Raw genomic sequence first — 14353 nt, forward strand, 5'->3', positions numbered from 1 at the left:
ACTCCGCTGTGACTCTGGTGACTTTCACATGTTATTGAGGGTGCTGTGTCCTTGAGGGGCAGTAGGGATGTAGACAGCGGGGTGGCTGGGGGAGCTGGGGCAGAGAATGGAAGAGCCAGAGTGTGAGGAAGCAGGATCTGAAGCTTGGGAAGAAGTTTTGAACTTCCAAAGGTGAGGGAGGCTAATATTGCTTGCATACACCCAAGTCTTTGCCCCCACAGAAGGACAGGACTTTACCTGATGATTAATGGCTGACTTAAAGTTATAAATGGAACAGTCTTGCTGCTAAACAGAACAACTCATGGCAAGAAATCATCATGAGACATCCTGGTGGCCTGCCCATTCGTTCGTTCTGGAGTTAGTTTTGTCTAACTTACAATCTTCCCTTCGCTCTTTACTGTTTGAACTTTCATATTTTGTATAAACCTGCCCCTGAACTTGAGGCTTCTGGCCCATCATTTCTGTTTTACGCCTACACTTAAAATTTATCAAGCCCATCATTACTGTGGGAGCAATCACTGCCGCTGCTACCCTCGCCGCTGCAGATAACATTTACTAAGCACCTGCTTGCTGCGTGCCAGGACTGGGGTTTGGTGCCTGACACGCTTGGTCTCATTTTACCCTAAAACCAACTTTATTAAGCATGGGTTCCATTATTATGTAGTTAATTCAGGGCACTGACTTACCTAACGCTATTCAGTCCTCATCATGTAATGGATTTTTGAGATTAAGATATGATATGATTAAGATATGCATAGTTTATATATTTAGTTTTTAGTATATTAAAGAAATTGTAGGAGCTGGGTGTGGTGGCACATGTAATTCCACCACTCGGGAGGCTGAGGCAGGAGAATCACCTTGAGTTTGAAATTAGCCTCAACTGCATAATAGTGTGACCCTGTCAAACAAAGTTGTGTAATCATCACTATCTAATTCCAAAACAACATTTTCCTCAGTGCAAAAAGAAAACCTGCACTCTTTAGCCATCTCTGTTTTCTCATTCCTCCAGGCAACCACTAATCTACTTTCTGTCTCTAAAGATTCACCTGTCCTGTATATTTCATATAAATGGGTTCATGCAGTTGTCATCTTTATGACGACAATCTTATTTCAATTGGCATAATGTTTCCTGGGTCCATCCTCTGGGCCGTGTCACATGGGTGTACTGTTTATCCATTTATCAGCTGAAAGACTTAGGTGGTTTTGATTTTCTGGCTTTTGTGGATCATGCTGTTGTGCACATTCATGGACAAATCTTTGTACGGATGTAAGTTTTCGATTCATGAAGGAAATTTTCAGTTGTGGGTTTTCTGGACTTGATAGTCTCCTTTAACAAATACTCTTTTCTGGCGACAAGCTTTTATGCCTGTAAAGGATGTCTGTATACCACTTAGTACCATGCTGTCTTTACCATATAAGCTGGTTTTTCTGCTATGTCCTTCCACACAAGGCCAGATTTCCAGAAATGAACAAGCCTATGTCCTGGCTGGTCTATATTCCTGGAAAGTCCACTCCTTTACCATTATCTGCAAAAAATCTGATGTCTTCCAGGCCGGAAGCTGATTTTTCCTTTGTAGCCTGGAGTTATTTTCCCTTTTCTGGGAAAATTGGAAGCTTCACTTAGGCCTTTCCTGTGGCATTTTCTACTCTTTTCCCTTGCTATCCTTTTTGCCTCTGCAGGGGAAAATTTAGGTCTGACTCACCCATTGCTATTCCTTGCAAGGACGAGGGACGCTCCATACAATAGGTGCTAATGAATATTTATGTTTGTGAACTCAGTAAGTTTCTGATCAGTGGCCAAGTGGTTCTGATTCACTTGAAAGTCAGTGGCGTTTCCTTGTAGAGTTGATATTACAATGGCTCTATTTTTAAACAGGTCTTGTGGTGGGGAGAAACAAACTGGCCCAATGATGTCATGCTTTTGCATGCACGCCCATTCCCTGCCCTCCATGCTTGTCTGTGGAGCCCAGTTTGCCTGTCATCTCCTGGATTCTCAGGACATTTTGCTGCCTGTGCTGCTCCTCAAAGGAGGAACTTGGCAGAAGAGCTGGGCAGGAATGCCTGGGTTTGTTGGGGGTCAGGGGTATTAGGAAGTAATCTTTTACTTCTGTCCCTTAATACTTGAGGTAAACTAAAATGGTGAGAAGTTAAACCATCCTTTAAAGTAATTTAGAAGCTGGATATAGTGGCACACTTGTATAATCCTAGCAGTTGGGAGGCTGAGGCAAGAGGATTTCCATGAGTTTGACGCCAGCTGGGGCTCCATTAGAGTTCCAGGCCTGGACTACATAAAGAGACTGTCTCAGACGCACAAAATCATTTAGAAAGACAGCAGAATTGGATTTTCTGTAGGGAATTCTCATGTTTAGAGCTTTACAGTCCCATTTGAAGAGACTGTTGCTTTCCATAGGGCAATGGTGGACATTTTTGTCTTGTTTAATAAACGATCTAGAACTATGGAAGTGGTGCTGGCAATCAGAACCTCTCATTAGAAAGTATAAATGTCAGAGATAACCAAGCCGTGAGGAAGACCAGAAGTCAGCACTGCTGATGGCCTCCCTGGCTGTGTATAGTCAGCTGACACATTTTGCTTGGCTAGGTGTGGCATTTCAGTGACAGAACACTGGTTTTCTAGATGCCACTGTTCATTCATTCCTTACTGGCCTTCTTCACACATTGACGTTACCTGCTGACCCCTGAAAACCTGGTCTACGCAGCTGGGCACTGCTGTGCCGGTGAGGGGCAGCTGCTTGCTGTTTGTATGAGAATCCCCCGAAAGCTGTTAGAAATCACTGCTGCCTGGTGTAAGCACAGCCCTTTCACAGTGGAAGACCCAGCATGGGGGAAGGACCTGGTTTGAAGACAGAAGCAGAGTGTTATTGCAAGGAAAATGGTTTGAGTGTAGGATCAGTTAGACTATCTGATATTAACAGCTTCCTTTCAATGAAATTCTAGATTAGAACAGAGAATTTCTTTGAGCAGTGTGACCAGCAAGCTCCTTGTATATGGTAAATTAAAATAAGGTCTTTAATGTGCATATTTCTTTTATTTTTTTATTTCTTTTGAGATAAGGTCTCCCTATGTAGCCCAGGCTGGCGTTGCATTTATGGTGAGCCTCTTACTTCTCAGCCTTCTGAGGGCTGGGATTACAGGTGTGGGCCACCATTCCTAACAATGTGCCTATTTCTTTTTTTTTTTTTTTTTTTTTTTTTTTTTTAATGTGCCTATTTCTTAATGTATTTGGTGTCAAAGCTCCACACATCACTGCTACCCAGCGCACACAGTAGAATGGCTGTGCTGCCCCATGAAAGGAATGATTCTGTGTGGCCCTGGACCAGGTCTGGAGATCCAGATCAGAGGGAAAGCCTAGAGTACAAAAGGTACCTAAACCTTAAGCGTGATCAATGGAGCATCTGCATGAGCCTCTCTACCCAGGGGGCTGGATCCAAGTGGAGGGCAGGATCTCAGTTTAACACATCCCCTTTTCACTGTCTGCACCCTTTTTCATTGTGACTGTTACATTCAGGATTTAATTAGATTTTATTTATTTTTTTCAAGAAATGCAACTTTTAGCAGGGTGTGGTGGTCCATGCCTGTAATCCCAGCACTCCAGGAAGCTGAGGCTGAAAAATCACATATTTAAGCTCAGTCTGAACAATTTAGTGATTTAGCAAGACTCTGCCCCAATTACAAAACAAAAACAGATAGTGATTATAGCTCATTGTAGACATCCTGGATTCAATCCCCATGACCGGTGTGTGTGTGTGTGTAGTTACTTTGTATTCTCCTAAATTTAGTATAATCTATCTCTCTGCTTTCTGTGGCAGAACATGTCTGTGGTCAGTCACAGATTTACAGTGACTGTAGCTTCTTTAGCCAGTTCCAGGGCCTCCTTCCTATCCATTCCAAAAGGTTGCCTCTAGGTTTTGGGCCTTGCTGGCGAGCTCAGTTTGGGGATGGAGTGATAGAATCAGGATGATATTTGTCATGGGTTCATCTTGGCCAGCCTATCAAATCCCACTAAAACTCTCTGGGTCTTGCCAACCCAACTGGTTCACACCATCCCAGCAAGGTCACACGCAGGAACACACCAGTGGCTTTCTCAAAAGGTTGATCAGTAGTTTATGAGCATTTGTTTTAAAGACCAATGTCAATGAATCTCACATAATACTGCTTCTCAAACTTTAATATACCAACTCGTTGCTGTGTTTAGAAAAAAACAAACTGCCTCCTTTTCCTCTACTGTCAAACCATAGTCAACAAAGGAGACTTCTGTGACCCCCAGAGACGTGGTGATTTCTCCCCACCAACCAGCAAAGCAGTTAATTCTGCAGCAGCAGTCTCCTGCTGGTATCCTTTAGTCTAATTCAGTTCTGACATTATGTATGGTGAAGCGACAGCTTGGGGGCTCAGTCCCCAGGACTGCACCCTCCCCCAGTTTAGATGCCAGTTGCGGACCCCATGTTTTCTACCTGTGCCTCCGACTCACCTGATATAAATCAGTACTATGGCTTTCTAGATGTCCCCTAAAAGCTTTGTGTGGGGAGTTTTGAAGGTGTTTGGATTGGGTGTGTAAATGTGGATTGCGTTGATAATGGAAGTTAGGACGTGGATAATGGAAACCCCATTTTGGGTATGGATGGTACCAGTCAATAAGCTTGCAGCCTAAATGGACAGAAAGGAGGCAGGTTTGCTACCACTGCTTTATTGCTTGCTGACTGCTGCCTTTCTCCTGCCACACGGTGAACATTTTCTCCTGTGAGGCGACCCTTTGCCAATGCCACCCTGCGTTGAAGCTAGCTATGGACTGAAACTTCCACAAACTGCAGGCTGAAATAAATCTTTCTTCTTTTAACTTGTGGGTTTCAGGTATTCTGTCCCAGCAATGAGAAAAGTAGCTAACACAGGGTTTCTACAATTCTGTAATTTGTGTGATTAGTTCACATGATTCAGGGAAACACATTTACTGGTTTATAAAAATATAGATGCAGAGAAGTCTGAAAGAAGGGGTGCAGAACTCCAAGTCCCTCTATAGGAAGCTCACTGTGGTCAACTGTGCAAAAGCTGCCCAGCTCTGTACCTTGGGCTTTGTTTTTGATGACTTTGTTGCATAGACATGGCTGCTAATGGACTGGGTAAGGAAACCAGGTAGGGTTGTAGGCTTCAGCATCCTTCTTGGCCTTGAGAGTTTACCCCTGTGGAATGAGGAGGGTCTGCCATTAGACAAGAGCGGCTCTCATGGTTTCTTTATGGCCAGCTGCAAAACAGAAGGGTGGGAGAAGACTACAGGTGCGGTGATGTACTTGGGGGAGAGAAATTTTAGTTTCTGTGGTCTGCCTTGGAGAAGGCGTCTGTGAACCCTTCCCCACCTCATATGTATATCACAGTATCACCCCAGAAATCATGAAAAAACGTGAGGGAAAGACCTGAGATCCTGCATTTCTAGAGAACAAGCAGTTGATGCATGACTGTTGGCCTAGGGATCACAGGGTAAGAAACAAGGTGGGCGAGGCCAACGTTCTTAATGGAGCAGTTAGCCTTCAGCTCTTCTCTTTTGGAGAGTGGTGCGGTAACAAGAAACACTTGGTTGAAAGGTTGCACAGCACTCCGCTTTCCCACCTCTTAGTGATCTTCAGGGAAAAGTGCTTCCCAGGATGCTCCTTTGAATTTCTGTACCCTTTATAGAATGCTATCACTCTAGACTTTTACCACTCCTTTATGTCTAACATCTTGTGTACCCTGAGGGAGTAGGGAGAGGCTGAACCCTACCTCCTCCATCCTTCCCTTTTGATATGCATCCTCTTTCTTAACTGCTCCAAATGTGGGCCAGATTTATTTCCTTGACCACCTGCATTCAGCTAAGATGCTCTTGGGTTTCTGATCTACAGAAATTGTTTCTGCAAGCTTCTCAGTGTCGGGATGGTTTATTGTGTATCTGTAGAAAACCAACAGACTCCCATAAACTCAGATGCTAGATGTTTAGGGAGCAACGTTAAAATGTCTTTGTATCTCTTTGTGAATATAATCACACACTTCTCCTAAGAAAAGGAAACGAGGAACCCATCATGAGCTGGTGGGCCAGAGGACCAGAGCAGCACAAGGAATGAGATTCACATGACACGACGTCACACAACAGCTGCTAGACCTTTGGACTTTTTTCCTTTTCTCTTCAAAACAGGAACCTTAGGAGTGTCTGGGTTTGAAACTCAGCTAACTTTCTAACCATAAACTGACCCCTAGTTTCAACTTCTTGCCTCGGGGCAGAAGAAAACCGGTGCAATCAACCTTTCTCAGGTTGCCGCCAAGTCCAGCAGGCTGGTGCTGCAGGTTTTTTAGCCTGTGCCCCATTTCAAGTCTCAGTAGCAGAGTTTTACGACTCTAAGAAAACCACCTCTGATTACATAAAGGTATTAGGCGCGGGGGAAACACTGACCCTTTTGTTACCAGCAATCCAGCGCGCTTAAGGAAGAAGCGGCACCGGGGTGGAGGTAACCCTTGGAAAGTTGGGCGGGCTTTGCGTTCCCTCCAACTCTGCGGTTTTTAAACAGAGGCAGAAAGAGAGAGACAGAGAGCGACCGAGAGAGCAGACAGCATAGATTTGTGAAAGTTAAGAACCGGCCCTGAGGCCTGGAAAGCCCAGCTTTCCCAGCAGCCCAGGAGCCCCGGAGCTGGGCGACCCCCAGCGGGCGCCGGGTGGGCGGGCCGAGGGCGGGGTCGGCCGCGCTCGCTCCCCTCCCCTCCTCCCCGCTCCCCTCCCCTCCCCCTCGCGGCCGCCCCCTCCCCGCTCTCCCCTCCCCTCCCCTCCCCGCTCTCCCCTCCCACTTCCCTTTCTGGGCCCGGCCGCCGGCGGGCGCGACCTCGCGGGCCGTGACGAGCGGGGAGGAGCGCGCCGCCCCGCGGGGGGAGGATGCCCGGGCCCCGCCGCGCCCCGAGCCCGCCCCCGGCCGTCCGCGGGCCCACGGGCGGGTGGCGGGAGTGAGCGGGATCGGCGGGCGGGCGGGCGAGGAGCCGCCGCGGCCCGCGATGTCACCATTGTTCAGCTGGGTGGCCAAGGTAGGCGGCGTCGGGGCTCGGCCGCGGGCCGGGGCGGCGGGGCGGCGGGTGGGGACCCCGGCTTTCATTCATCGGCGTGCGCCGCGCGGCGGGCGGGCGGGACCCACGCGTGGCTGCGCCCCCGGGAGGGACGCGGTGCCCCCCGCGACCCCCAACCCCACCGTCAGGGCAGCTTCTGGGGTCCCTTTTACTTTCTGAGTCCGTAAAGTTTTAATTTCTCGCAGACTGCAGCTTTGAGAATAACTGAGCGTTACAAATGCCAGGCAGTTCCACGCCCCTAACGTCCGGGGTCGGTGAGGTTCCAGGCTCCCGCCTGCTGGGGCGCAGTGGGGTTCCCGAGGCTCCGCCCGCGGGACCAGGTGTGTGAGCCTTCGAGGACCTGCGGGTCACTCGGCTGCTCACCCGCGAGGGCTCGGCCCCTGCTGACCCCGGCGAGGCCGGCTTCCCGAGGGGCAGGCTGAGAGGTCAGCTCGCAGCCGGGGAACCCGTTAGCCAGCTCGCTGACCCTTTACAAATGATAATTAGGTGCTGGTTGTGGATCTGGTTATGAGGCAAGGCTGTTCTAGTATTCATTTGCTGGTTACATTTTTGTGAATACCTGTTTGTGAGCAGATGTGGCCTCACCTGTAATTTAAATGATAACGGAGACACAGAATCCAGTAACACCATTTATTAAGACAGGCATGTAATAACTTTCCCCGAATCACATCCTGAAACACAACTGGTGGTAAAATGAGACGCCTTGCCAAAGTTTCGAGCCATTATGTACTTTTGGATTGGAAAAAAGCGAATGACTGTGCCCTTATTTTAGAGTTTGAAGAATCATCTCTTATAAATAAAGTTAAATATTTTAGAATGTGAAATTTTTATTCTTTTGAAAGTTCATTTCTTGGGTTATTGATGGTAAAAGTGACATTCCACGTAATAATAATATTACATAATTTAAGAGTGTGTTGTCTAAATGTATTTTACTTACTCTAGATTGAGAATTTGAGTCCCCTTTGTGTACTTGTAAGGCCAAAGGGGAAAAACCAACAAATTGAGACTCACTGAGTTGTTTTATTCCAAAACTGGTAGGAAGTAAACTGTGTGTGTATGTGTGTGTGTGTGTGTGTGTGTGTGTGTGTGTGTGTGTGTGTGTGTGTGAAGCGCGTGGTCGTGAGTTCGATCCCTGGTACTGGTCAAAACAAAACAAAACAAAAAAAAACCCATCCAAGACATTTATGAAGATTGATCATCCTCCTCCAAAGAGTTCATTTACCTGAACTGTGTGTTGATAACTAATTTAAGTTCCAAATCATGTTATTCCAAAATTAATATTTAAACTACAGAGTAGCAGTAGCAAAAAAAATGTTTGAAGCAAATGGGTCTACCTGTCGCATAATTCTTTAAAGTGTGTTTATTTTACATTTTATTTTGTTTCGCTGTCTGCTAGTTGTATTGTTATATCCTGAATTATTTAAAAAAAATTCTTTTTTTAAAACAGTGTCTTATCCTGTGAGACATTTTATTTTGGGGGGCTGGTTTTTTGAGACAGGGATTCACTATGTAGCCCAGGCTGGTCCTCAACTCATAAATCCTCCCAAGTCCTTTGATTACAGGCACCTGCCATCACTACTGGCCTGATATTTTAGAATGTGAAATTTTTATTCTTTTGAAAGTTCATTTCTTGAATTATTGATGGTAAAAGTGACATTCCACGGACACTGGTATGTGAAGAAAAGATTAAGTTACTAACACATTTATGTAGTAGAGAATGCTCTAGAGACAAAAGGTGTAGATAATACACCAAATGTGCATAATCTCAAAGTGAATTTATATTTGATTTTTAAATAGCTTTTAAGAACAAGCAAAGGCACACAAGCACATAACCCACACAAACACCTGCACATCCAGCTAGTCAGCTGGTTCTTTTTCCATTTGACCTTTGCTACTCTAACTAACAGCTGGTAGGGAAAGAGAAGGGAGTGGGTGTCCCGTACATGCAGATGGACAAGTAGACATGAATTTGTTTTCAGTGATGCATTAATTTTGCATGAATATTGAATGTGTAATTTCATGATGTAGGAATAAAGCCAAAAATAGGGAAGAGTTTTGTTTTAAAGAATTAGCCATTAAATAAAAAGACAAAGTAATATGCACTTTTTGTTTTAATTGGCCATGATTTGGAATATTAGATTAGGTGTACCTTGCATTGCATATTGGGCCAGGGTTTCATTAGTGTTTTACTGGAGACGCTTGATTTTTTTTATAAGAGTGAAAATAAAAATGAACTTGTCAACCTTTGTGATTTTTTACACCAAACCCACAGATGTCTGCAACAATCCATGGATTTGGGTATATTTATATTTCTATGTGTATGTCAGTGAAAACTAACGTTGGCAGAATTTTGGCTCACTTTCTGGATTTATTGCTAAGATTGAGCTGAGATTATTGCTAGTCAGTCAAGATAATGGATTTTAAATATATGTCAGTTCATCAGATAAAATGAAAAATGAGAGCTGAATATAACTACAGTTGCTGTTTCAAATCCGTATAGTTTCATGTAATTTATGCTGTGTATTAACTGTTCTCCAGTGCTCATGTGTTTATTCAGCAAGTGTTCATTGATTACCTTCTGTGTACCAGGCAGCATCCCAGCATCTGTATCCTGAGGTGCTGATTCACTTTGTGCAGTAGATTTGGCCCTCTGTCGGTGCTCTCCACATTGCCCAGACTGGCCTCACACTTACGGTCTTCCAGCCTCAGTCTCCTGAATAGTTGGAATAACAAGTGTGTGCCACCACGCCTGGCTAGATTTAGTCTTTTTATAAAGATGTGCATAGTGGAGGTTTATAAGACATTAAAAATGCATTTGGGAAGGAATCCTTTTTTAAAATGAATTATTGGTGGCCCATGAATGTTTTTATGTAAACACAAGTGTTTTGCACTTTGGCTTTGCCTAAAACACAGGTTTCTAGCAATCTTTCAGCATATCATCTCATAAACCTATTCAAAACAGATGTGTGTGGAGCAACTACTGGCTGCCAAATCCTTTTTGATAAACTATTTTGCAATAAAGAGACTTGTTCCTTATTTTTACTGAGCTTACTTTCTACATGGGAGAGACAATAAAGCAATAAGCAAAAAGCTAAACTACCTACTTTTGATGGTGGTTAGCACTAGGAAGGTAGGGAAAAATAAGTGGAGGAGGGGCTCAGGCAGTGCAGGGTGGTGTTTCCTCCAAGCGATAAGAGGGCCCTGGGTGTGTGTACTCCAGTGGAGCAGCAGGAAGATGGCTGGGTAATGGAGTACAGAGCGATGGGTCCCGAGCCTGGGAATCCAGACCCAGCTGGCACAGTGTATATAGCATTGGATTTGTTTTTAAGTGCAGTGGGAAGCTATTGGGTATAAAAGAGAGGACAGTATCAGATGATGGATATTTTAGATGAACACAGAGAGCCCAATCAGGTTGCTGATGTTCTCTTAGCTTAGATTTGGGTAGTGAGGGAGGAACCTGAGTAGCTGCATCATTTTGTGTGTGTGCGCGCATGTGTGTTAGTTTGTTAATTTATTTTTAATGATAGTAGGAAATGAACGCAGGACCTTCACACAAAGCCACCCCTTAACCTTTTTATTTCTTTTTCTTTTTCTTTTTTGCCTTTTTATTTCATATTTTGAGATGGGATCTAAGTTGCTAAATTGCCCCAGCTGAACTAGTGCTTGTCATTCTCTTGTCTCAGTCTCCCAGAGTGCCAGGGTTGTAGTCATGTGTCACCATGCTTGACCACATCATCATTCTTTACCTTTTGAAACGATGGGACCAGATGGCTTTGTTACCTTGTCTGAGGTGGCACAGATGACCAAGTGACTAATACTGTGCTGCTTCTATGCTGAGTACAAGTGCACCTTGTCCTTTGCTTTGCTTCTTCTGACCACAGCATTCAGGCACAGGCTTGTCCTGGCTCTGGGCTTAGCACTGTAGCCTTCCTGTGAGGTGTGAATCTGTGCCCTGCTGATACTGATGTAGGCAACAATTCCCTTACGTTGCTTACGAGATTTTATTTGTCCTCGAGTTGTGTCCTAGGTTAATGTAATGTGCTTAACATCTAAAAAAAGATTTCTTGTGGACACTCCTGACATTTAATGAAGAGGGAAGAACTTTCTGTTCTAGCCAAACTATCCATTCAAATGGAAATGTGTGCTGCTTCTGCTTAGCAAGATTGGCCAGGGCTGCCATGGAGGACAGGCTGACTGGTAGTGGCCATCTTCGCTTTGCTTTTGGGAACTCTACTTGGAATCAGTGCCAGTAACATGAGCACAGCGTGGTTTGACTCCCAGTGGAGAACAAACAGGTAGAAACTCCACCTACTCCACAGTAGAGCACAGCTCAAGACTGATCTCATAATGAGAAAAAAAGCTAATTAAAATATAATTACTTCTTTTAGATTGCTTACACTGATCTTAGCCTGTATGTGTTTGTGCCCTGGTCTTCCATTTGTGACCATCAGAGCTCTTCCCATCCTTCATTCCTGTCCCCCGGGCCTCTGATTAATCATTTGTTCACGGATTAATGTACTAAGCGGGGTGGGGAAGAACGGGAAGGCAGGGTGTGCCATGCAGTGGGAGTGATGCTTGCTATGGCCTGGGGCCCGTTAGGGGACCTGGAGTCACAGGTTGGTAAGACTGTAGGTGGCTCACTGTGTGGAGCAGCAGATGTGAACTGGAATAGGTGAGTAGGATCCAGGCAGTGTGCGGCGTGCATGCTCCTTTCAAAGAGCTGCTTTTCATTCCTGGGCTGTCAAGTTTATCGGGTTCATAGCTGGTCTTACCCCAAAGTCTCACAGCTACGTGGTGCATTCTGTGTGATGCCTTGTGTTGCAGTTATTTGAGTATTTTAGTATCTTTGCTAGACTGTAAACTCTTATGAAAAGAGGGTAGTTCAGCAGGGCTGGGTTACAACCCAGTATCCTGCATTTCTAGCAACCTGCTAGGTGATTCCCAGTCTGCTGGTGACCACGTGTTGAGTGGCAGTACATACATATCCTGTTATGTGTATCATGGACATAGAAATTCTTTTTTTATTTTTGAAAGGAACAAATCCCATTTCATTGCAGTTCCTTGTGTCTCTTGGGAGGATAATAGTGGAGTTAGTGTCCTGTGAAATAAAACTTTAAAAAAATGAACCAAGATCTTGAAATTGGGAGTCTGGGAAACAGGAGGAGAAAAAAAAATTGCACTGCATATTCTTGTACCCTTTTTTTTTTAAGAAAAAAAATTGCACTCTTTATATATTAACTACTTGGTTTAACAAATGAAAGTAAGAGCCTTTCTTTTTCAGTGTGTTTAACTTTGTCCCAAATACCATTAGAATATTATCACAGACTAGGTGTCTAATTCCATGAGAAATAGGCTGTATTTTTTAGAGTAGTTTTAGGATCATGTCAAAACTGAATGGAATGTAAAGTTCCAATATACTCTATTCTCTGCACAGCCCCCCCCCCCCATTATCAGTGTCCCCTGCAGGAGGGCTGCATGGGTTACAGTTGATGGCACCACACTGACACTGAATTAGCACCCAAAGCCCATTGTTCACTTGGTATTGTGCACTTTATGGGTTTGAACAATCTGTAATGACGGGTATCAGCTGTCGCAGTGTCATGTGGAATAGCTTCATTGCCCTCCAAATCCTCTCTGCTCCATCTGTTCATTCTTCTCTTCCCCTGAACCCTTGACAAGCACTAATTTTTTTAAAACACTGTTTCCAAAAGTTAGCCTATGGAGAATGTCATGTAGGGATCGTGTGGTATGTGGCCTTTTCAGCTTGGCTTTACTTAGTAATACACATTTAAGTTTCCTGTGTGTCTTTTCATAGCTTGATAGCTCATTTCTCTCCCTCTTCCCCCCTTCCCTCCCTGTCTCCTCCTCTCCCTCCTATATATATATATATATATATATATATATATGTATATATGTATATATGTATATGTATAATTTTTTAAAGATAGTACTGGGGATGCAACCCAAGGCCGCCTCACGCTGAGCTACAACTCCAGCCCTTTTTTTCTTTTGAGACAGTGGCTAGGTAGGCAGCTTCAGATTTTCATGCCTCAAATCTCTCCAGAGCACTGACATCATAGGCTTGTATCACCATGCCTAGTAATAGTTCCCTTTTCGGTACTGAATAATATTCCATTGTTTACATGTGCTGTAGATGATTCTTTCAGCTCTAGAAGGAAATCTTGGGTGCTTCCAGGTTTTGGCAGTTATCAATAAAGCTGCTGCAAATATCTGTACATACATAGGTTTTTATATAGCAGTAATTTCTAACTCTTTTGAAAGATTACCAAAAAATTACTATTGTTAGAGCATATGGTAAGAGTATGTTTAGTTTTGTGAGAAACTACAAACCATCTTCCAGAGTGCCTGTACTGCTTTGCATTCCTGTGAGTAGTAAATCAGAATTTCTGTTGCTCTACATGCTTGTCAACATTTGCTGATAGTTTTCTGGATTTTGGTCTTCATAATAGGTATATTAGTATCATCTCATGGTTGCTTTAATTTGCATTTTCCTAATAATATAATGCAGAGTCTTTTAGTTAACACTTAAAAAATTTTAGTTAATGTTAAATTTTAGTTTTTAGTACATGTGTGTAGTACACAGTGCTTACATTCGTTGTGGTAAGTTGGTTCATGTATGTCAGACATCTGAATTCCTTTCTTAAATCTCATTTCCCTTCCCTCTCTCCCTGATCTACCCATCCCTTTTCCTTCTTTTTTGGGGGACCATGTTTGCAGGTCATAACGTTTACGTTGTGTGGAGTTCGTACATGGACATAGCACATCCCAATTTTTAAAAATCTATTCTTCCCTGCCTTTCCCTTCTTCTGGCTTTTGACTCCTTTCCTCTTTGGGAAGGATCTATCTTCCTACTGCCTGTTATCTTGTACTTTACTCTTTAGTTTTACTTTGATTCTCTCATATAAGAGAAACGCTGTGATATTTAAGTTTGTGTGTCTGATTTATTTCACCTAACATTATGGTCTCAAGGTGCACCCATCTTCCTATCAGTGACCTAAGTTTATCTTTCTTTACAGCAAAGCAATACTCTGTTATGTGTAAATACTGTATTTTATCCATTCATTTTTTTGATGGACATATAGTCAGCTATCAAGATTTAGCTACTGTGTATGAATTGTGCTGCTGTAATATGACTTAACTATTTTGGAAAGATACTGAGAAGAACGGGGTCAAGTGGAATTTCTAGTTTCAGATTTTTGATTCCATAGTAGTTGTGCTAATTTATCTTCCCTGCAACAGT

The 14353-nt window shown here is 43.8% G+C and overlaps 1 protein-coding gene across 6 annotated transcripts in view; it reads left to right on the plus strand.

The window, feature by feature from the left end:
* Positions 1-14353, plus strand: part of Tbc1d1 (TBC1 domain family member 1) — a 220626-nt gene that overhangs the window by 59697 nt on the left and 146576 nt on the right. The window contains exon 1 of one of the 6 annotated variants that reach the window (XM_063240410.1): positions 6906-7053. The exons of the other annotated variants lie outside the window; for them this stretch is intronic. Coding sequence (XP_063096480.1) covers positions 7024-7053 — 30 coding nt within the window. The 5' untranslated portion in view covers positions 6906-7023. Of the gene's footprint in view, positions 1-6905; positions 7054-14353 lie in introns of those variants that run through there. 6 annotated transcript variants of the gene reach the window in all.

This window comes from Cavia porcellus, unplaced genomic scaffold (genome assembly GCF_034190915.1).
Source record: "Cavia porcellus strain 051 isolate PalLab524CR breed Dunkin Hartley unplaced genomic scaffold, mCavPor4.1 scaffold_30, whole genome shotgun sequence".
Classification (NCBI taxonomy): Eukaryota; Metazoa; Chordata; class Mammalia; order Rodentia; family Caviidae; genus Cavia; species Cavia porcellus.